At 52.4% G+C, this 23,762-nt stretch overlaps 1 protein-coding gene across 1 annotated transcript; it reads left to right on the top strand.

The window, feature by feature from the left end:
- Positions 1–5,587: 5,587 nt before the first annotated feature.
- Positions 5,588–16,836, top strand: CIDEA (cell death inducing DFFA like effector a). The gene is made up of 5 exons (XM_020913712.2): positions 5,588–6,003; positions 11,488–11,632; positions 12,482–12,628; positions 15,550–15,731; positions 16,458–16,836. The coding sequence occupies exons 1-5, from the start codon at positions 5,966–5,968 to the stop codon at positions 16,603–16,605; spliced, it is 660 nt and encodes a 219-aa protein (XP_020769371.2). The 5' UTR covers positions 5,588–5,965; the 3' UTR covers positions 16,606–16,836.
- The last annotated feature ends 6,926 nt before the right edge of the window (positions 16,837–23,762 follow it).

Here is a 23,762-nt window from a genome sequence, read left to right as displayed (position 1 = left end):
AATATACAGTATTTAAATATACAGATAACAGTAAATATCCTTAACAGTACTGAACGGTACACTTAAAATGGTTTAGATGGTAAATTCTGTGTTATGTGTTTTACCACAATTAAAATATTTTAAAATTACTTTTAAAATACGATGCCTACTGGTCTTACTGTTCTCTCTTTTTGCAGCATTATTTATGTATTTTATATCTTTACATCATTTTGTATTGAGGCATAGTTTGCATACAATAAATTCCACCGCTCTGGTATGTTCAGTTTTTGAGTGTTGACTATTCCAGTGTTTCACTATTAGTATCATGTTAGTTGTAAAGTTTTGTTTCTTTTTTTTAGTTCGGGTGTAATTCACATACCATAAAAGTCTCAGTTTTAAAATTTACAGTTCAGTGAAAGTTGCTCAGTCGTGTCCGACTCTTTGCAATCCCATGGACTGAGTCCATGGAATTTTCCAGGCCAGAATACTGGAGTGGGTAGCCTTTCCCTTCTCCAGGGGATCTTCCCAACCCAGGGATCGAACTCAGGTCTCCCACATTGCAGGCAGATTCTTCACCAGCTAAGCCACAAGGGAATTTCAGGTATTCACCAGGCTGTGTTACCATCACTATTGTCTAATTCAGAACATTCGTGACCCCAAAAAGAAACCTCTGAACCATCAGCCATCACTCCCCACCCCTCTTTTCCCAGCCCTGGCAACCACAGATCTATTTTTTTCTCTACGGCATTGACAGTTCTGGACATTTCTGGCTTCCTTCACTTAGAACGATGTGTTCAAGGTTGGTTCCTCTTGCAACAGGTGTCCGTCCTTTATTCTATAGCTGCAAACGGGTCCATTGTATGGATATAGCATATTCTGTTTATCCATTCATCAGCTGATGGATATTTTGATTACATTTCCACTTTTTGTGATTTGGGGTAACACTGCAAAAATAATCATGTACAGATTTCTGTGTGAATATATGTTTTCGACTTTTTGTGTGTGTGTGTGGAGTGTATATCTGGGAATGGGATTGCTGGAGCACATGGTAACTCTTTGTCTAACTTTGTGAGGAATTTGCCAGTCTGTTTCCATAGCAGTTGCACCATTTTACATCCCCCAGCCATGTATGAGGCTTCTGATTTCTTCATATTCTTGTCAACCTCTGATATTTTCTATCCATTTTTTGGCTTTCTGTTTTTGATATTTTAGCCATGTTAGTGAAGTTGAATTGGCCCCTCTGTTGGTGTTTCTCTTCTTTTAAGAATCCTCCATAATTAAGTCTGTACATTTACACAGAAGCATTCTGAAGAGCATTGAACATAATTGAAGAGCATTCTGAACTAGTTTTTTTAAAATAACTGACCAGTTAATATTTGAATTAGTAATTCATACACGTGTTTTAAGTTAAAAGGTACAAAATTCACAATGTGCCAAAAAGCTAAGAGATAAAAATTAAATTTCCTTTCTGCCTCTCGTCTCTCATGTCCCTAATGAGGCAAATGTTACTAATAGTTTTAGAGCAACTTATGACAGGTTTTGTGTGACCCACCATGGAGATGCTGATGGGGGCCCATGTGTGAGTATGAGTGTGAGTGTGTGCGTGTGTGTCACAGGTGCAAAGCATGATCTGCTATTATGAATGATTCCTCGCTCCTTCTAAGACTCCACCTAAGGCACTACAAGCCACACCTAAGAACACTTGACAGATCTGATTTAGATCTGTCCTCCCCCATCACGTAATAGAGGTGATTGGATGACTGAGTTTTAAATTTATGCAGAAGTGATAAGCTTTTTGTTTGTCTTTTTGGCAATATTTATTGACCAGTTCATGGGATCTATATGCCAAATGAGCTTCCCAGGTGGCGCTAGTGGTAAGTAATCTGCCTGCCAATGCAGGAGACGCAGGTTCGATTTCTGGGTCAGGAAGATGCCCTGGGGAAGGAATCCACTCCAGTATTCTTGCCTGGGAAATCCCATGGACAGAGATGTCTGTCCGACTACAATCCATGGGGTTGCAAAGAGTTGGACAAGACAGAAGTGACTGAGCAGGTATGCACTCATAGGCTAAATGAGTTTCAGAGTTGCAAATTTTATAAGAAAAAGGTGGAGGGGCTCAGGACGCTAATAATAATTTGGATACAATTTCTTTAAAAGCAAAAAAAAACCCTGCATGTAGTATGTCTGCTGAATGCAGTCTTCGGACAGCTGTGTTCCTTTATCTTCATCAGGAGGTTTAATATCATCTGCTCATGTGGAGATCCCACTCTTGCAGGCTGGCTTCAGTGATAAAGAGGAAGGTGGCATCCTGGGTGCCCCCATAACGACACAGAGCAGGTTCTGACCCATTAACACAATTTCGTTTTTTACGAAAGCCGCCCTCTTTCTGAATTCTTGACCACTAAATCAAGACACATCGTTTAATGAGCACTTGCATGCATGCATGCTAAGTTGCTTCAGTCATGTCCAACTCTTTGCAACGCTATGGACTGTAGCCCACCAGGCTCCTCTGTCCATGGGATTCTCCAGACAAGAACACTGGAGTGGGTTGCCATGCCCTCCTCCAGGGGATCTTCCCGACCCAGGGATCAAACCTGCATCTCTTACGTCTCCTGCATTGGCAGGGGGGTTCTTTACCACTAGTGCCACCTGGGAAGCCCAGTGAGTGCTTAGGAATTCACGAAATGAGAGCTGCAAACACAGACTCCATTGACTGCTCTAATGTATCAATAAATCCTCCTGAACAGTCAAAACAGTCCTTTCACACTAGTCCTTTCTGTCTGGCCCATGCTGCAGGCAGGCTTAGGCTGCCCGACCTTGGAAAGACATATGCTTAGTTCAGTGCTGTTTATACACATGAACAAAGGGAAAGTGCTCAATATTTGTCAAGGGGAAATGTTGAATACAGTGTGTTATCTTCATGCTTTGATACATGTTATGCAGCGTTAAAGTCTGAAGTCGATCAGTGTGCATTAGACATGACTGAGGTGTGAAGCACAACACTGCATATAATATGTGTAATACAGTACCATCTGTGTAAACAGACCACACGCAGTGATACTCATGTTGTGCGTGTATTTAACCACGTAGAAATAATCCCATGGCAGGACTCAGGTCAAGTGAGGAGGTGGGCAGAACTGGTGACAGTAGTCTGGGAACACCTCACCTTTTCTGTAAGGTTTTAATGTAAACACCTCACAACAAGGTGTTCGTGTTTTACAGAGTTAAAGTTTCGCTGAGAGCTTTGTGGAAAGCGTCTGGCACCAGTTTGTGTACACGTGTTATGGCGGTGCTGGCCCAGCTCCGCTCTGCCCTTCCGCCCACTTGGGAAAGACCAGGAATTAGCCTCAAAACACAGCCTTCTCTGGGCCCTTTCTCTGCAGAGAAGTCAGCAGAGCAGCACATCACCTTTGTTCCTACATTTGGAAGAAAAGGAAACATCCATGCCCAGGAATGACACAACCACAGGGAGAGGAGAGTCAGGCTGGTCTGGGTCGGGGGGTGGGCAGGCCCGGGGGTAGGGGGCATATGAATCCTGGTCCCCTAGGCTCCTCAGCCCATGGACCCCTCAGAGGGCCTGGGTATAGGGGTTTCTGAGGAGACGCTGCAGTTTGCATTGATACTATATTTAAGGGTCTTGAACCCCCAAGGGCTGAGAACCACTGCTCCAAGATCTCAGTGAGCATCATGGGCATGAGTTGTAAGTCAACCCCGGGGTCTTCATGCTGGTTACATAGACTCCATGAGGTTGTGAAGTCCAGTCGGGAAGAGGAGGACTTCTGCTCCTAGTCCAGTTGGGGAGACAGTTGTCTCGACTGAGGGCTGTTACACAAGCTCCTGCCCCTGTGGCCTTACATACAACCTGACCTGCTGTCTCCCAGCCAGGCCCCGGGCAGATGGGAAGGCCAGTCCAGGGCCTCACCCCAGCCAGTGGCAGGGCTGGCACCCGGGGCCAGCTCCACCCCTCCTGGCTGTGGTTCTTCTGTGTGCGGAATTCCCACTACACAGAGAAGCCTGCCCGGCTCCCAGACCTGCTTTCCTTGGCTGCCACTGGACTATAGGTGTGAGTGGGGTGAGGCCCCGTCCATGGCACTGCTATGCAGATTCTCCCTGACCCTGGCTCCTCCAGATCCCCCCACACCCCCTGCATCCTGGTGTGCCTCTGCCCTTCCTGAAACAGCACAGAACAGCCCCCACCACACACGACCCCCCACCCTCACCTGGCCCCAGCTCCAAAGTCCCTTCCAGGGCACTTTAAGGTAGAATTCACACCTTTGCCCCCTTTGAAATCGGCTTTCATGTGTTGCTGCTGCCATAGCATCTTGTTCACTCACTCACTCATTAACAAGCCTTCACCCTCGAGGCCCCAGAAGTGAGTCAATGAGCTGTACCTGCTGCCTGGTTCCGTGTACACGGCTCTTGTGAACCTGACCCTCGCTACTCCAGTCTGGGCCCGACCCACCTGGACCTCAGGCATGGAGGCCATGTATATGCACAAGGCGACAGTGATCCCATGGTCTGGGGAGCTCGATTGTAGACTGAACATCAGGTGCAGTAGGGAGTCATTTTTATTTCTTTAGGAGAGGAAACGTCACTGTTACGTGTAACAAAGTTCTGGTTTCTTCAGAGATGCAAGTTGAAGCATTTGGGGTTCAAATAAAAATGTGGATAAAAAACAAGCAATTATGTCAAAATATTAAAGGGTGGCTGAATCCACGCACTGGGTATAAAGATGCTCATGGCATGTTCTTTCTATAAGTCTTTATATTTGAAATTTTTTACAATAGAGCATTCTTTTAGAGGTGAGTTGATTGAACTGACTGGACCTACTGTCTCATTGTCAAGCTGCATGTCCAGTCTGGTGGGGCTGCTCTGACAGAGTTCTGGACACCGATGGTTTATTATGAACAACAGTTTTACTACCCAAGGTTCTGGAGGCTGGAAGCCCCAGATCTGGACCAGCAGGGCCGGTTCTGGTGACACCGCCTCCTGGTTCACAGCAGACCGTCCCTTCCTTCCCTGTGTCCTCAGGAGGCAGAAGGGGTGAGGAAGCTCTTTTACAAGGACAGTAACTTCATCCATGGGGTAACTGGCCCCATAACCCAAGCACCCACTCCCCACCCAGGCCCACCTTCTAAAGCTAGCACACTGGCCATTAGAAGGTCAGTACATGAGTTGTGGGGGGTATACAACATTCAGGCAATTGGCAGAGGGAGGGGTCCAGCTGGGGCTCTGGGCCCGAACCCCACGTCGTCCATCCAGGCTGGATCCCCGCAGGACCCCGAGAGGCCAGGACTCTGGCAGGGGATTGCTTTTGGCCCCACACGCCTCTCGGTGACACCATGAGCCTCGGGGCAGGACGTGTGTTTGTCTCTGAGATGGGGGAGGAGGAGGAGGGGGAACTCGGGCAGCAGGGCCAGCTGTGCAGGTCACGTGAGTCCGGGGACCGAGGCAGAGGTCAGGCGACAGAGCTCTGGGAGCCGGCTCCACGCGGCCCGGCGGGCAGCGCGCCGACGGGGGCCAGTCACCCCGAGCGCAGGCGGCGCTGGACAGTGTTGGCCCGGTTTCTCCTTCCGAAGGGTCAGGGTCAGTGCCCCACCCCCTAACCCGCTCTAGAGAGTCGGCTTCGCAATTAAGAGTCGAAAGAGCGGACAGCCCGGCCCCTCTGAGGTCTGACCCCTTCCGGCAGCGGGGTACCTGCCCATCCCTTCCCACGTCCCGAGTCCCGCATCCTGGGCCGCACCCGCCCCTCCACTGCAGAGGCTGCGCTGCCGGCGAGGCGATGTCTCCACTGACCCATCGGACAGGCCGACCAGCGACCCTCGAAGGCCCGGGGACGGGCTGAGCTCCGGGGTTGGCGGCCGAACGGCGGTCGGGTGCAAACCTCCGCAGCCCGAGAGGCGTGGACCTGGGCGGGGCGAGCGGTGGCGCTTTAAGAGGCCAGAGCGCCAGGAAGCCGGCCCGGCGGGGCTGACCAGACTGAGCGATGGAGACGGCCCGGGACTGCGCCGGAGCCCTGCTCAGGCGAGTGCCGCGCTGGCCTGCGCCCCCGGCGCCTCGCATTCCCCTGGCGCCTCCGCCGCCTCGGGGCCCCTCGTCTCCCCGCCCCCCTGGGCCCCCTACGCCCGGTATCCCCCTGCGTCCCGCGTCCCTCTGCGCGACCCTGCACCCGCAGCCCGCGCGCGTCCCCTCCCAGGTCTCCAGCCGCCCCCAGCGCCAGGTGCGCGGGCTCCGGGAACAGGTGACCGTGGTGAGTGCCTGAGCCGCATCTCTTGCAGCCGCGGGAGCAGACGAAGCGGGATCCAGGAGACCCCCGGCGCGCGCGGGGCCAGGCTGCTCCGGGTCCCCGACCAAGACGGGAGCCAGGGCGAGACGAGGGGCGCCAGTGGGACGCTGGGGGGCCTCGGAGTGGCCAGCTCACCCCTCAGGGCCGCGCGGGCTCCGGCGCTACCTCATGGCGCTGGCTGAGCTCCCGGGTTTGTACCGCGGAGTTTGGGGGGAAGCTGTGACACTGCGGCCGGGGCTGGGGATGCGGGGCAGTGGTAGAGGGGCCTGCGACCCCGGGGCCTCCTCGCCCGCCTCACACGCACGGTGACCGAGGTCCTGCATCACTTTTCCTTCTTGGGTTCGTCTCAACGTCCAAAAACCCAACCCACTCCTCCTCTGTAAAATCCTGACGATCCTGGTGGCAGTGACTGTAGATTTAAGGGAGGGTCGTGCTTCTCTGTAGATCGTCAAAAGGAGCGGAGAAGCCTTTGGGAGCTTTATTTTTTTCTTACTTTATTTTTAAATTGAAGGATAATTGCTTTACATAATTTTGCTGTTTTCTGTCAAATATCAACATGAATCAGTCATAGGGGTACATATAAATGCAGGTTTTCCCAGGTGACTGGGGTGGAGGGGTTGGGTGGGTGAGGAGGTAGTGTGAACTGTGAGCTTCTGAACCTGGGTCCTTAAAGGGGGCTTCCTGCCATTTCCAGGGTTAGAGAGCTCCCAGATAGAAGGGGAGTTGTCTGGCTGGGGTTGTCTCTTTAAAATTGGGATCCCAGGAAGGTGAGAAACAGACTTTTTCATGCCTCTTCTCTCCTGTGGTTTAGGCCTAAAGGAAGGGCCCTGGGGTTTTCCTGGTTTATTCCTCTTCCTCCAGCTCCACTCACAAGCCTCCCCCGCCCCCAATCCCACTCCTGGGGTAACAAATGCTGACAGTTTGGAGTGCATCCTCCAAATGTTTCTCCCAAGGACCTCTCTGAGGTCCTCTGGGCACTGAGCTGGTAGGCCAAATTGGAAGGATGACAGGAGCACGAGTTCCTGGCTGGTGTGGCCTGGAACTGGAGGACAAGGCGAGACCTGCAAGATTAAGGCTGCCCCTGCCCTTACACCTGACCCAACTGAAGATCCCAAAACCAAAACGTCTGTGTGAGGAGGAAGGACTTGCTTCTGAAGTCTTGCTTCTGCACAGTTACTGCGCAAATGCTCATGGGGAAGGACTGATCTGCTTAGCCAGCCCTGAGATCGGGGCTCTGGGTGGAGGACCATCCTGGGAACACACTGTCTCCAGGTCCTGCTTCCACGCTGAGCTGCTTTGATTCATGGGACCCCACCTGCTTCTGCCCACCTGTAACACTTGCTGAAAAGAAAACTTTCATCCTCTGCCTTCCTTAAAGCTATGTCCAGGCTGCGTGAGTCCCCCTGGCAGGCAAGGTGACTGCTGGACTTCTGTCGCCTCTCAATGGTCCTGGTAGAGTTTTCCTAACTCTATCTTTTGTTAGTAAGTACCTGCATGTTGCCAAAGCAGGAACCTAATGTCTTTTTGTTTTTTTTAACATCAGATGTGGGTAAACAATGATCTTAACCCAGTCGTTAGTTTGTTCATTGTCTGATCAGGAGGCCTTGGTTGTAGTGGAAGCAGCCCAAGATCTCCTGGCTCGGCTCCAGATGCCCAGGATGTCCATCCCCACAGTGCGTGTGTTGTTGCAGACACAGCCTGCTCTGACTTTGTGTCCTGGCAGCGATAACACGCACACTGAGATAGCTACAGAGCTCATCTCCGTCACACTTTGTGCAGAGTAGCTGTTTGGTCCTCTTTCCTTGAACAAAGATCTCTCGGTTTTGAATAGCTGCCTCTGGGGACAAATTTGACCAGTCTTTTTTTTTTTTTTTTTTTTTTGACCAGTCTTGTAGGTGACGCAAGGGAGGAATTGACTTTTCTATGGTTACTGATGCTTACTCCTTTGTGGTCTAAACTCTTATGTTAATAACATTCAAAGTGTACAGAGACTTCACAGCCATGTGCTGGATGTGCTTTCTAGCCAAGCATTTTATCCCAGAGTGGGGGGTGGGGGGGTGGGTCAGGGCTCAAGGCACAGTAGGAGTGGTCACAGTCCCATCAGGGAGCTCCTGGTGGTGCCCCATGTCCCATGTGTTGCTAGTCGCTGGCCAGGCATCACTGGAGGGCAAGAAGCCTCTTTGGGGCCAACACTGCTCTGCTTCCTGCCCCAGTCAGACACGCTTACCCCCAAACACTGTCACTCACCTGCTGTCCCTGCAGTTCTTGGAGGCCCTGCCAGGCCTGATGGATGCTTTCCAAGGTCTGTCCCTCTCTGCCATCCTACAGCTGGGGTCGCATGTCCCTTCCAGCACTGTCCTATCACCTGACTGTGGGCATAGGATCTGTCTGAGCTTTATCACTTCCCATGGACCCTCCTTGTCCACACGACAACCTGTTCCTGGGCCCCCTGCTGCCCCCCCATCACTTCTAGAATAAACACCAGTTCAGAGTGCAGCCTAGAAAGATGCCATCTTATGACCTGGAGGCCCAGCTTTGCTCCACTGCAGTGGAGTTCACATCCATGGTCAGTCAATGCCTATTGCTTTATTTCCCACCTGTGTGTGTTAAGGTCTCCTCAGTCCCTCCAGGAAAAGGTAGACATCCCTGTCCCCTCAGTTCTGGGACCTGTGCCCCTCCACAGTTTCCAAGAACCTTCCATGAAGTCTGACTTCTCTTATCTTGATTTCCCTGAAAAAAATATTATTTCCTTGAAGAACCTGTTTCCTTGTTTTTCCGTGTCCTGAGCCTTTCCCCTTCCTGTTTCATGTGATCACCTGCACCTTCCTGGGGATTAGAGGGTGGCCAACATGACGTGTCACCAGAAGCTGGATTCTAAGACTTCTCAGTGCTTCTGGGACAACGTCCCTGTAGGAGGTTGTAGGAGGTTGGGGGCGGGGGAGGGGCAGGGCTGTTTGATGGCCAGTGACACAAATGATCCCACTAAGAGGACCAGACTGAGTTGGATTAATGTGTTGCTTTGTTCATGTGGCTAGTTGAGCCCGCTGTCCACTTAGCTGGGGCAGAGTAAGCACCTGGTGTTGGGTGAGCCGGTTGGGTGTACCTAAGCCTTTTCTCAACACTGACCCAGTTCTTGGTTGGGAAACGTAAGGTCTAAGGACAGCAATAACTGAATGTCCTCCTTTATCACAACTGGTGATCTCAGAGCAGTGAGGAGGAAGGCCAGCGCTTATCTGGTCAGAAGTTAAAAGACAATGAAGGCTTTGTGATGGCGGAGGGAGGTCAGCGGATCACTGGTGCTCACAGAGGTGCAAGCGTCTGCAGAGATGAGGAGATTCGGGCCCTGACTAACTGGGTCAGGGCTGTAGGGCCCACAGTGTGCACTGATCCCCCATGGCCCTGGGCCGGGTTCTGAGACGTGAACTTTGTCCTCCTATTTCTCTGGTTGAGCCTGAGTCTTTCCTGTCTCAGGAACAAAGGAATGGCTCTGGGGGGAGGGAGGATCTTGCTGGCAGGCCCCGGGCTCTTCTGCACTAGAGGAAGGTTTCACCAGTGGGAGGGAGGGTGGGAAGGGCATTCCTCCCACCCCGACCCTGGCGACCCTTCCCTCTGCCCTGAGCACCAACCCCCACACTCGGCTGTGAGCTTGTGTACTGATCAGGCAGTGAACCTGTTCCTTTCTTTGCTCCTTACAGCGAGCTCGTTTTGGATCAGGCTGAGAATAGAGCTGGGTTCCAGGTGTAAAGCATCATGTGGGTTATCCTCATTGTCCTGTCTGCTGGGTTCCCCAGGAGGGAAGGCACCAAGCAACTTCCCTGCAGCGTCACCCTGGCAGACGTGGGCCCCTGGTTGTCATGTTGTGTAACTGAGGAGCCTGTGTAATCCCTGGAATGGGGGCAGAGGTCCAGAGGCCATGTGCCAGGCCCTCCACTGGGTCAGCTCAGGCCTGGACTCCCTCACTGGGCTGGCCTTGGTCTGGAGGAGAGCTGCGTAGAGACCAGTGACCAGTCCCCTTGCAGCTGTTATGCTGGACACAGGCCGGGTGGTGACCCTGGAGAGGAGCCAGGGCTGTCCTTCTGGCGGGCAGCTCTCCCTCACCAGCTCCAGCTGATGTTTATTGCTTAAGATGAAGTTCAGAAAGATTCTTTATTAACTGGGTGACCTTGAGAAATCATTCTGAGCCTTGACTTTCTTACCTGAGAAATGGGGTATTACTTTCCTTGTAAGGTTGTAATGAAATTAGTTGATATATTTTAAAAGCTAGCATGCTGCTGGCCATGGCAGGTGCTTAGATGCCTTCAGTCACAAGGCACAAGCCTGATGCCGGCCAAATAAGCTTCAGACCAAATCCTTGCTGGCAGTCTAGGTAAAGAGGCTGTGGCACAGGTTCCGGCGTACCAGGGTGGGGGAGGGGCTTCCCACACAGCACCAGGCATTTCTAAGACGCCGGTGGGGTGCCCGGGGATTCAGCTCAGTCTCGACCCCATCTACTCAGAGACAGTGTCTGATCCCACAGGATGCGGGCTCAGCCCCACAAGACTACCCCCTGCCTGCACCTTAGATGCCAGTCACAAGTCTAGGTTGTCACCTTTGTCTGTAAGGAAAGTCCAGTCTAGTTGGAGATATAAAATATAAATAGATTAAAAAAAATATAGATAGATAGATAAATGACTGACATATGCAGAGGTGTGTATGAAAGTGAACGTGTTCATTGCTCAGTCATGTCCCATCAGTGTGACTCCATGGACTGTAGCATGCCAGGCTTCTCTGTCCATGAAATTTTTCAGGCAGGAATACTGGCTGGGTAGCCTTTTCTTCCTTAGTCTTACTGTACAAATCTATAATTGTGTGTGTGTGTGCCTGATTCTTTAAGTCTACTCAGCTGCTCCATGGCCTGAAGAAATCATTTACTTGGGCTTTTCAACTCTAAAGCCAACATTTGCAGAATAATATCCTTATTTCTCCTTTGAGTTTGGTGCCTTCACCTCTCCTTCTCAAATAGTTACCTCGAGGGCTTTGAATGTTCCTGTGTTTGTTAATTTTACATATTTGTTTGTTTCTTGGGTATCAGGTACACAATTTTTCATCATCCCCAACCATTGACTTCCTTTCTTTAGGTGCAAATATTAATCTTGTCTTATTTCCACATACTTTAAACCTCTCTTTAAAGACTCTTCTTTAAAGTAACCCCAGTTTGCTTTCATTTGACCCTTCCTTTCCAGGCCCCTGACGTTCATGGGGTTGCAGACAAAGAAGGTGCTGTTCACACCCCTCATGCATCCCGCTCGCCCCTTCCGTGTCTCCAACCATGACCGGAGCAGCCGCCGAGGGGTGATGGCCAGTAGCCTGCAGGAGCTCCTCAGCAAGGTACCCCCATCAGCCACGAGGGCCCCCAACTCACAGGGTCTTGGGGACAAATCAGTGCAAGACAGGGAGCTTGGGGGAGCCTTCTGGGGTTAAAGGGAACATTGCTGTGTCCCTGTCCCTTACAGGACTTAGGTACAGACACAAGAGCCCTCAAAATAGCCATTAATTGGGAATTCCTTGGTGGTCCAGTGGGTAGGACTCTGAACTTTCACTGCTGTGGGCCAGGGTTTGATCCCTGGTCAGGAAACTAAGATCCCACAAGCCCTGTGGTATGGTCAAAAATAAAAAGAAAATAAAAATAAATTTTAAAAAATAAGAAGGAAACAATCATCATTTGATAATGTGGCTTTAGTTTCTTGACAAGGGAGAATATAGGAGGCACAACTTTAGAAATCTGGTTTTGGTTATAAAGGCTGGGGACCAATTGTTCTTAATCTCAAACAGTGCCCTCAATCACCCAATAAGGAAGAATTGTTGACTTTCACCAGAGACAGGACCTGAGCATCCAACACGCCGTCTCTGAAGCGACAGAGACATCTAAGCATCATGGACACAGGGTCGTTCTTTTTATTTGTCCAAATAAGCAAGACATTTTAGAAACTGAATATTGTTCACTGTAATTCCTTACCTCACGATGTTGAAACCTCTAAAGAAGTTAGGTCCGTTCAACTTTTCAACATCTCTCTTCCAAGCAAAGTCTGAGTTATAGACATCAGCCAAGGTACATCTTTACCATTTAGATCCTCAAAGTCAGCCAACACTTCGGGGACCATGACTTAATAGATGCCACTGATGGGTCCAAACAGAGTCACTTCACCTGGTGACACTGGTGTGTTCCGTCTGACTTAGACCCTGGATGCGCTGGTGGTCGCCAGCCAACTGGTCACCTTGGTGCTGGAGGAGGATGGCACTGTGGTGGACACAGAGGAGTTTTTCCAGACCCTCGGGGACAACACACACCTCATGGTCCTGGAGCAGGGGCAGAAATGGACACCGGTAAGTGCGTCATCTGGGCGGCAGCTGGGCAGGCTGCTCACCTGAGTAAGTGTGGTCCCCACTTGGGGTCGACTGGCTCACTTTCTGAATACTTCCTCTGTGTTCACCCAGTAACTGGATCTGCTGCCCTCCAGGGATGCTTCTAAGTATTTCTAGGAAACTTGGCATCTTTGCAAACCTGGGCTGTGTGGTTTAGAGCCAGTAATTCTGAGGGTCAGGCTTCGGCCAGTGAGGAGCTGCAGACCCTGTTAGGGCGTGTGGATCTGACCTGGACCTCGGAGGCAGTGAGATGACACAGCCGGTGAAATTAGGGTGGTATGTGAGGGTATAAACCCAGTGAGTTAGACAAGCAAAGAAGTGGCATAAAGGGTTTTATTTCTGAGAAAACTATAGATTATAAATCTTGAAAAACATTCCCACCATAAAACACCAAAGCATGTAAAGCATAATATTCAAACATCTTTTTGTATGCCTAACTAACCTTCCCTGGTGGCTCAGATGATGAAGCACCTGCCTGCAATGTGGGAGACCTGTTTTTGATCTGTGAGTCAGGAAGATACCCTGGGAAAGGGAATGGCAACCCACTCCAGTGTTCTTGCCTGGAGAATCCCATGGACAGAGGAGCCTGGTGGGCTACAGTCTATGGGGTCACAAAGAGTCAGACATGACTGAGCAACTAACACAACTGTCCTTCAACAAGGGGAAATCTTCAGAGGCTAACATTCTATGGGAACCAGAATCCAGAGGCAGAAGGAGATGCCGAAGTTGGTATCCCCCCTCTGGGCAGCCAGTGACCCCAGCGCTGCTGGAGGCTGGGCAGATGGCTGCCCACCTGTCTCTCCCAAGCATCGGCCTCAAGCTTCCCCCTGAGTCTTTAGAGTCTGCTGAATCTGAGACCGCCCAAGCTGAGTGTAGTTTACAGAGACCAGGGACAGAGATTATCCACTGATGCTCATGACCCAGTTGGTCCCTCCCTCCAGCCCCCATGACCCACATCCTCAGCCCCAGAACCCAGGAACGTGTCACTTTACATGGCAAAGGGGAGTTGGCAGGTGTGACTGCCTCAAGGATCTTCACAGGGGTGATGACCCTGGATTAGCTGGTTGGGTGGTCATCACAGGTCCTTGTAAGAGGGACATAGGTGGGCCAGCGAGGGTGGAAGCAGGGAGCGGTGACAAGAGGATGGGCCAGGGGCTGAAGGACACGGGCAGCTCTGGATCCAGGACAGGAAGCCCCAGCAGGACAGCCCATAGTTCATTCAGCACCCCACACCCCCAGAACTGTCAGAGCATCAGTCTGTATGCTCACTCAGCTTGTGGCCATTGGTCCTAGAAGCCCAAGGACACTAATTCAGAGGGGAAGTGTCTTTTCTGTTTGTTCTGTGAGATGCTCTTCTACTCAGTGGGGGAGTCGGTTGCCACATGACAGGTTGAAGCCCCCATGTGGTGGGCACGGCAGTGGGCACTGAGCTGCGAGTCAGGGTGGTGACAGGAGGCAGTGGACAAGAGTGGCACCAAAGTGATGGTTCCTGGGGGCAGGATGTTTCTCCGTCTGGTAACAGTCTGGTTGACATGAGTCTTACACAGGGTCCTACGTGTCTGGACCGCCTTCCTCCAGAGGTTGGAGGTCCTGCCCCACTTGTAGGAGTTTCTCAACGAGGCCACCTGGATTTGACTTGGACAGAACTTCCAAGAAGTAGCCACCAGGGGTCTCCCTTCTCAGTCCAAAGCAGCTTTGGTGCCTGTCAACACCCCTGAGGCATCTTGTGGAGGGGTGGGAGGGAGAATGAGGAAACTCTTCCTGCCACCCACACACCCATCCTCACCCCACTGCCGCCACAGTTAGATTCTGAGTTTGGGGAGGCATCTCGATTCTGACTCAAGACCGAGGATGCTGGCAGAGTGAGATCAAAACTTTCATGCTTCAGAGAGGAGCTGTGATCGGAACACCCTGCCTTGAGTCAATTTTTAATAACGTTTTCAAAACAATATATGCACCTCCTCCAAGGCAGCAGGACCTCATGTGTGTTAGTACCTGGGCTGGGACCATGATGTGTCCAAGTTGGGGGTGGGGAGAGAAGAGAGGCACCAGCAAGAAGGGTTTAGGTACTTTTAGGGGAGATTACAGTTTAACTTCAAATTTACTAGACTTTTGTCGGTGAATTTAACACTCAGAGCCCCAGCTACTCCCAGGTCCCAAGGTTTATGAAAGTCATTCCTCTATTTGAATCCTGTACACTGCAGGACCGTGTGTGGAGCAAACCCACCCGAGGTATGCCCGGGACATGGCCCTGGGACAGCTTTGTTCTCTCCTGTTTTTCCTCAAAGCTTCTGAAGGAAGACCATGTGAAAATGCTGTTTATAAACCTGGGATTTCAGAGGTCTCTGACCTCTCTCAACCCCAAGGGTCTCAAGCGGACTGAGAGTGAGTCTGCTAAGTGTCCCCAAGAGGCCAACCTTCTTCCAGGGCAGGAACTAGAAATCAGGGGATGGCCCTCACACCAGCCCTGGTTGGCCATAGGATTCTGGCATTTTCTTTGGCCACCTCTCATATAGTGGAATAGTATGCCCACTGGTTAAATGGACTGTGACGCTGTCATGGGCCTGTCCACATCACCAGGCGGCCGCAGTGGCCTTGGGGGACCAGGGTGAGCACGATCACTGGCACAACTGTCCACTGAGCCCTGGACCCTAAGGCCACACCACACTCACCCCCAGTCCCTAGAGAGCTGCTGGAGGAGGTCACTTCTTATGGGCTTGGACCCTGTGGCCGCATAAGCACCCTGACTGGCTGAAAACAGTCCTCAAATAGTTAGCTGCTTATTCACGCTCAGATTTTAAGCAGATGGGTAAACCCAGCACTGCAGGCCCTGCAGGTGGCAGCTGGGATGCACTGCAGCTTCTGCCCTCCCCCCGCCTCAGGCTAGCAGCCACACCCCAGCCGGCCGGCCGCCTCAGAGACGGGGCATCGCGAAAATCACCTTCGACTTATACAAGCTGAGCCCGAAGGATGTCATTGGCTGCCTAAATGTGAAGGCCACCATGTACGAGATGTATTCCGTGTCCTACGACATCCACTGCACAGGGTTCAAGGCCATGCTCAGGTAACGCACCCGGGAAAGCAGGGTCTGGACACAGCTACTGCCCTTCCTCAGCCCCTTTAGCCCTGGCCTGACTCACACTCGTGTTGTCGTAAAAACTTGTCACACCACAGACTTATTCAGAAAACTGAGACTTGAGCCAAAATACATAGTTTTCTCCAAAGACCGTTAAGTCCAAAATGGAACAAAAACCCTATATAAGAAATAGAAGAACCAAATTCCTTTTAAAAACCAGGGTCATGCATTTAAAACCTTATTTCTCAGAAATGAGGACTAAATTCAGACCCAAGGAAATTCTGACCTGGTTGTGCTGTGTGTGCTAAGTCGTTTCAGTCATGTCTGAATCTTTGTGACCCCATGGACTGTAGCCCACCAGGTTCCTCTGTCCATGGGATTCTCCAGGCAAGAATACTGGAGTGGGTTGCCATGCCCTTCTCCAGGAGACCTTCCCAATCCAGGGATCAAACCCAGGTCTCCTGCATTGCAGGCAAATTCTTTACCACCTGAGCCACCAGGGAAGCCCAAGAATGCTGGATTGGGTAGCCTGTTCCTTCTCTAGGGGATTTTCCTGACCCAGAGATTGAACCCAAGTCTCCTGTGGCTCCTGCACTGCAGGCAGATTATTTACTGCCCAGTATCAGGGATGCTCCTGATTGTGCAGAGTAGCCCCCAAACCTCGATGAGGACTCGCACACATGGTTCTGTTACCACTGACTGCCTCTCTTGCAGGAGCCTGCTACGGTTCCTGTCTCACGCTGCCCAGGTGACTGGCCAGTGTCTTGTCCACATGGGCACCTACATGCTCCAAGTGCTGGCTGAAACCGAGGAGCAGGCGGTGCCTGGTTCGCGCCCTCGGAGAGGGATCAAGAGTGGATAGGGGGCACACCCAGCCAGCCTTGACCCAGCCGGTCCCTCTCGGGGATGAATTTGGAAAATGCTGTGTTCCCACCACGTATCACCTGCTCAGGAAAGAAAAGGGGCCTGAGCTACTATCAGGGACTGGGCGGGGGTCCCTGGGGTGGTGGTCCCTGCGGTGGGGGCTAGGACGGCAGGATCCAGGGGCTGCACAGTGCCTTCCGCTCCACAATAAACCCACCAGGAAAGCTGCTATGATACACGTACTTCTTCCTCCTGTCTCCTTCATCTCAGGAAGTTTCACAGACGCTGAATCAACCAGAAACTCTCCGCTAACAAAGGCAATCGCTCCTAAGTCTCTATCAGGAGCCGATGCCGCCGGAACAGGAGGGTCAGACATTATTGGGGGTTTAACCCGGCTCCTAATGCGCCCAGAGACCGGAAAGCCTGCGAGCCTCAGTCTTCGGAGGAGAATAGGCTGCTCTGCCAGCCTTTCCAGAACAAGAAGCTGCTGGAAATCGGTCCTGATTAGGGTGGGCGTGGCCGAGTCAGGCTGGGCCCCAGGCCCCATCACGTGGTTTGGGAGGGGTTAGTGCGGCTCCCGGGAGAAATGGGGTGGGGGTTGGGGGCTGCTGGACCAGGGGACCCGCACGTGCCAGGTGCCTTCATTCTGCGCTTTTCCTCCTGAGAACCGCTGGCGCGGAGGCCTGGCCCCCTCCAGTCTGAAGGCTCAGGACAGTGGGAGACCCACGGCTCGTCCCGGAAGCTCAAACCCGCTCTCAGTCAGACCCCTGGGCCCTTGCTCGTGCCCCGCCCCCATCCTCCCATCGCATCCCGGAGCCCCTCAGTCCCCTCAGTCCCCTGCTCCCCGCCCACCGGACCTTACTCCCACCCTTTCTCCACTTCACACGCGGAGCAGCCGGGCCGGCAGCCAGGACTTCAGGCCGGGGTGGGGCGGGATTGGAGGGGGGGGGGTCGATGGGAGGAGGAGCAGAGGTAAAGCAATTGCCGCCGTATTCCTGGAAGCACAGCCTCTTTTTTCAAACTCAGCAAAAAAAAAAAAAAAATCGCAGGCATCTCAGGGTCCCGTTCTCGCTGATAGGGGAGACACCACCCCGCCGGCGGGCTCGCTGCGCGCTTCCCTTACAAGGAGCGCGGCTGGAAGCCCTTCCCCACGGTCCGGGCGGACGGAAGGGGCGTACCCAGGGCTCCCGGGGCTAGACGGCGCCCGGCTCCCAGCACCTCCGCCAGGGGCCGCTGTTGCCTCCGCGGGTGAGACGGCGTCACTTCCCGGGGATTCGGCCACCAGGAAAGGGACGGCCTCACTTCCAAAAAAGGAATTTTCACTCAGCGCCCGGTGCCTTGACTCAGCCGCCGCCTGACTCAGCGCCCTTTCCTCTTCACATCCAGGGCTCCCGGGCTGTTCTAGGGGACTGGCGGCTGGCCAGAGCGTCTGACCCGCACACGCAGTGTGTGTGGGGGTGGGGTGGGGGCGTGCTCTCCCCTCGGCCCACACCACCCCAGCGCCCAGACCGGCCTCAGGGCTGCAGAGGTGGAGGGGGCCGGACACCACGTCGCCCTGAGCGGTCCTCACGACACACTTGCAGCATCCTCAGGACAGTCGCGGGCAGGGCCGGGTCCCAGCTGTCCGGCTGTCACCACCTGCCGTGGGATTCCTCGGGCTGCTGCTGCCCGCCAGGCCTGGCCCAGGATGCAGATGGCCGCATAAAAATAGTCTAGGGCCTCGAGGTACCACTTCGCCGGCTGTTCTGTTGAGCGGAAGCCAGATGAGAGGGTGGGGAGGGCCGCCTAGGGCGGCTGCATCAGAAGTGGGCAATGGGGATGGGGGTGGGGTGCTCACCCGATAGGAAAGCCTTGCCACCCCCTAGCCCTCCGGGTAAGGAGCATCTCACCGGACGGTTCTCCTGGTTATCACTTTCCAATCAACCCCACTGCACCTGAAACGGGTCATGACAGCAGAGCTGCGGGGTGCTGGCCCACAACCAGGGTCAGGAAGCCAGGGTCCAGGCAGCGGTTACCAGTCAGTGAAGCCAGGGGAAGACGTTCGACCGGCAGCGGTTGTACCTGAAGCAACACACCTGGGAACTAGGAGAGGGTAGGCTTCACGTTCAGTATTCTAATCCCAGTCAAATGAACTTAAAAAATAAAAGAAGCTGGAGTCAAACGTGTGGTTCAGGACTGGTTACTTCCTCACCTGTGCAAGTGTGGGCGCACCTGCCTGGACAGGATGATGGGTGAACTTGTCAGCCCCTCCCAGACTGGGACAGTGGGCACAGACCTCTGTCTCTCCCTGGAGTGGACAAGTGGGCCAGGGAGCAGGTGTCTGGGGTCGGGTGGGGGGCACACACATTTAGCAGGGAAGGGACACATCGTGGGGTGAGCTGCTGAGGTGGGTGGGGAGGGATGCTTTCTGAATCTGGGGCCAGTGGGCCTGTGGGCGCGGCTGCCACTGCATTCCTGAGGACAGCTGGGACAGCTGAGGAGGGAGCTGGCTGGGCTGAGTCTGGCTTTCCAAATAGAAGGGTTTTCCTGTTGGGGAAGAAGTAATAAGAATTCACATGGCTTTGCATTGGTACACACCTTCTCTTAGGCACCCTCCTGGCAAGCCAGTCAGCAGAGAAAGCTGCCCACCCCTGAGCAGCAGAGGAGGAAAGGCAGGCCGGACCCCTCCCCACATGCCCTCTGCGCCCACCACCCTTGCAGAGAGCAGTCAGGATTAGCCACAAACCAGCCTGAGTGGTGGAAAAGGAATTCCAGCAAATATCTGGTGCATCAGAATCAGTTGTGACGTGGGTATGACTCTTTTCAAAGCACCTCCTGAATTTATATTTAACTCGGAGAAAATCGGTGGTGGAAACCTCTTTGCTTAGGGAGATCTTATTCAATTCTTCATTTCCCATCGTAATATTCTGAGTCCCCTCTATCAGAAAAGGAAAGTCCCTTGAGGCTGTGATATCTGTGTCTGTGTATTTTCTTCCTTCACTTACTACTGCTCAGTTAAGTTATGTGCTGAGTATGACTACAGGCAGGAAGTCTAGTCTCCAACCTGAGGAGTTTACAACCCAACCCAGGAGGTGAGCCTTGGCAGCTTGGTGAGCACTTTGTGGGCACGTGGCACTCAGGATTGCTGAGACATGGAGGAGGGGCAGATGAGAGCTGGCTCTGACACGCCTGCTGGAGGAGGGGGAGGGGAGTGAATCACATCCAACTGGAATCTGGGACCAGAACAAGGGCCCATCAGAACAGCCCACCTGCAGTGGGGACGATTCAGATTAACTTAATCCAATCCTCAGGCTTAAGCAGCACAAAACCAACTATCTCATTTGTGCTTTTAGTTGTGAAAGTGCAACATAGCTTTAAATATCTTTCCTGACAGCTTCTCACCACACAGCAGCCCAGTGGGTGATAAGAGGGGCTGGAAGAGAAGACAATCAGGTCTAAAGGATCCAGAGATGTGCAGGGGAGGAGCAGGCAGGCTGCAAGCTCAGGGGTGGGGGTGAGGAGGTGGCCTGAAAGTCTCTTATAGGCAGGAGGATCGGGTCCCCAAAGTGGACAGAGTTTGTTGTCAGGGGTCCAAGGCCTGAGCAGAAGACACAGCACAGAGAGGTGGTGGCCGAGGATGGCAGGAGACAAGAAGTGGTGGCTTCACAGGGAGGGGCTCGGCCAGACTCAAGAAGCCTAACAGACTCAGGCTGGGACCAACAACAGCATCCAAACAGAGAAACTGTTTCATGACTGGGCCCAAAGGTCAGGGCAGAATAGGGACACACAAAATTAAGTCTTTTTCCACCAATGAGACCACAAAGCAAGGACAACTAATTGGTGGACGCGGTTTCTGGCCTATAACATTTACCACCAAAAAATGTACCCTGGTTTGAGTACAAATGCTCATGGGATTCATTACTCACAAAGCACTGGAAACTACTAGTTGACCTCTGAGTGTTCAGAGGTCCAAGGCCTTTGCCCCAAGACTGCTTGCATCAGCAGCTCCTCTGCGCTCCAGGCTAGAAGTCAAGGCCAGAGGTGCCCAGCACGGATGGCACCCACATCCTACCACGACTGGCTGGTTATGCCATGCAGCCAGCCCTGCCCATGCTGTCCTTGGGGGCTCTGCTCTTCCTGTGCAGACAGGTCCCATTTGATCCTCTGTTGGCCGTGTCTCCACAGGCCTATGCTCTCACATGCTCATGGACAGCTTTTTCCCATCATTGCTTCCTTAATATTAACATGAAAATATCTCCATGCTTTAACAGTAAGCATGATGGTGCTTGCTATTTGCTCCCAACTCATGGCAATATTGTCATTGTTATTTTTTGTCTACACAGATGTTCCTAAAACCTCATGAGGATTATAGGATTATACACCTAATTGTTGTTCAGTTGCTCAGTCATGTCTGACTCTTTACGACCCCATGGACTGCAGCAGGCCAGGCTTCCCTATACACCTAACAGTGTTCACAACACAGTAAAGACTGTCAAAGAAAAGAGGGAGTAAATCCATGAATCATCATTAATTACTCAAATAGTATCCCACCACCAGAGCAGGCAGAACCCAGCACCTGACCTCAGCAGCTTTGCTGCCAGCGAGTGGGTCTGAGAGCCAGGCAGGTCCTAGGGACAGTTTCCATATAAACACACGTATCATCTTCTCTGTGCTTCCCATCCCTTCAGCATGGTGCTGTGTCTGCCCTTCTCTGCCCTCTTTTTCCCTCCCGAAACTAAAAGGTGGAACTTACTGCTCGTTCCGTCACCTAGGTCAATGTTTTATTTTGTATTTCTTTTACTGGGTAGATCACTGGTTTATTACAAAAGGATGTAATTCAGGACAGTCAGATGGAAGAGGTGTTCAGGGCAGGGCGCAGGGAAGGGGCACCAGTTCACCAATCCAGAAGTTCTCCTGTTTTTAAATAAAAGAATGTATATATTTTTTTTTTTAAAAGTGTGTATATTAACATTTCTTCATCTTAACACACACAACTACCTTCCAAATCACGTGATCACTTAGATCAGTTTCTATTTTGCTTAAATGTAACCTGAATTTTTTAGAGCTCAGCGGTCCCAACCAAGCAAGCAAGCCTGTCTCCTACAACCCTGAACAGAGAGGTACCAGCTCTCCGTCAAGTGCCTGCTCTGTGCCCCACGCCGGGAGAAGGCTTTCCACACCCCCACCCTCTGCCCAGCGGCCCTGCAAGGCTGCAGCTTCAGCCGTGTCCCCATGTGGGAGGGCCAAAATGAAGCCCACCTAACAGACCACAGACTCCCTGCAGTACTGACCTTTCTTAGTGGCGAGTTCTGTGCCCCCAAGGAGAGAACACAAAAAAGTCACAGAGGAGGGGATGGGACAGAGAACGAAGTGAAGCCCCCAGGACCGTCCTTGTGCAGGGGACACAGAAGAAAAGGTGGGGGGTGCAGGGCAGAGCTGGCAAGAGAGCCCCCCACTCTGATGCTGTCCTGCGGCTCCCAGGCCACCTCCACCTGGAGGGGCTCTGGCCCCCAGTGCTGGTGAAGGCTTCCCTCTGATTGGGGTAACACTGGGGCCAAGGAGAGAGGGCAGGAAATGTGTCCAAATATTTTTAATCAAGTAATGATGTTTGGGGGTTGGATGTTGTTTTTTGTTAGTTTTCAGTCTTTTCCAGCTTTCCTGAAGCTTGTCTATTACTCCCTGTGTTTAAAAATGGTGGTAAAACCATATCACCTGAAATACACCACTGTGGCCAGGTTTAAGTGTTTAGTTCATCCACATTGTTGAGTACAGGTATCCAAGACTTCTCATCTGGCAAAACTCATCCCTTAGTCTTTAATGGGAAAATGATACCAAGACAGTTTTAAAAATATGACCTGCCTACAGCTAGGCCTGAAAGCTGCCGGGCCTCGGCCGGTTTAAAAGCCCCGGTGAAGGTGCATCTCCTCACCTCCCCCCCGGCAACCCTCACCCTCCAGAGATGGTCTCCCTGGGCAGCCCCTGGGCCCCCAACCCACCCAGTACCTGTGTCCCCCCTACTCCCGGCTGATGGCCGCTGCCTCTGCCCCAGCCCCGCACACCCTGCCCTGTGTGTGTGAGATAGGGGTCAGGGTGCAGGGGAGCTCTGAACGCCTGGACGGAAGGTCCCCCACCCCCTTGGGCCACAGAGGGAGAGATGGGCTTCGAGGTCACACAGCTTATCAGGGGGTCACTGGGAACCAGATCGCAGGGTCCTGTCATCCCCTTCAGAGCCCTTCCTTCTAGAAGAACTGAAGACTGTTACACTGTGTCAGAGGTCAGAGAAGATGGTCAGGTCAGAGCGGACCATGCTATGTCTCAAAAAATAACAAACGCAGAGGTGTGGCTGGGGAAAGCCATTGGGTTAGTTACAGGTGAGACACTTTTCCTCTTTGCAACAGAACATGGCAACAATTCTATTATCATCCAATCACATCTGTTACAAATTTGATTTACTAGACTCAGCTTTTACACATAAATTTCTTCTTCATTGTGCACTTCCTGGATACATGCTCACTTCTTCCTTAAAAACAGATGACTCATACAATCAGATTGCATTTTAGGTGAACTGGGTTTTGTCTGATGTAAGCTAGGACGGGAGTCGATCAGTCATAGGATGTGAGAGCTGGGAGGGATCTGCCCCAAGAGCCATCTCTCTGTCAAGCGTCATGTTACATAAGGGTATAATGGTCCCATATCATAAAACTTGTCAAAACCTGGACTTTTAGCTGAAAATCAGGTCACAGGTGGCCATCAGCAGCCTGGCCTCTTCAAGGTCTTTCCCCAGCATGTGGACTCCTCAGCATGTGGAAAGGATGGGCCCCACCTGCCCTGATACTGTGCATTGGACCCGGGCAGGGAGCAGTGAGACCTGTCCCAGGGCTGGGACACTGGCCCTGGGTCCTCACCCCACGTGGTGACTGTGGAGGAGACAGGACAGGGTGAGAGGCTGAGGGAGGCGGAAGGCGAGCAGACAGGAGGCAAGGACCCAGAACTCTGTCTAGATCCGGCCCTGGGTATCACCCCTCCCACTCGGGGCTCTCGGGGATCACACGACTGCTGGCACATGGGGGCCTCAGAACTCACTCCCTGCCCCAAATTCCTGAACCTGCTTCAGGGCCCTTCCTCCTCCCACTGGTGACTGTGACATGGAATATGGCCTGGGGACAGCCGTAGGGG

Source organism: Odocoileus virginianus, unplaced genomic scaffold, assembly GCF_023699985.2.
Source record: "Odocoileus virginianus isolate 20LAN1187 ecotype Illinois unplaced genomic scaffold, Ovbor_1.2 Unplaced_Contig_27, whole genome shotgun sequence".
Classification (NCBI taxonomy): domain Eukaryota; kingdom Metazoa; phylum Chordata; class Mammalia; order Artiodactyla; family Cervidae; genus Odocoileus; species Odocoileus virginianus.
This window is presented reverse-complemented; position numbering and strand designations above follow the sequence as displayed.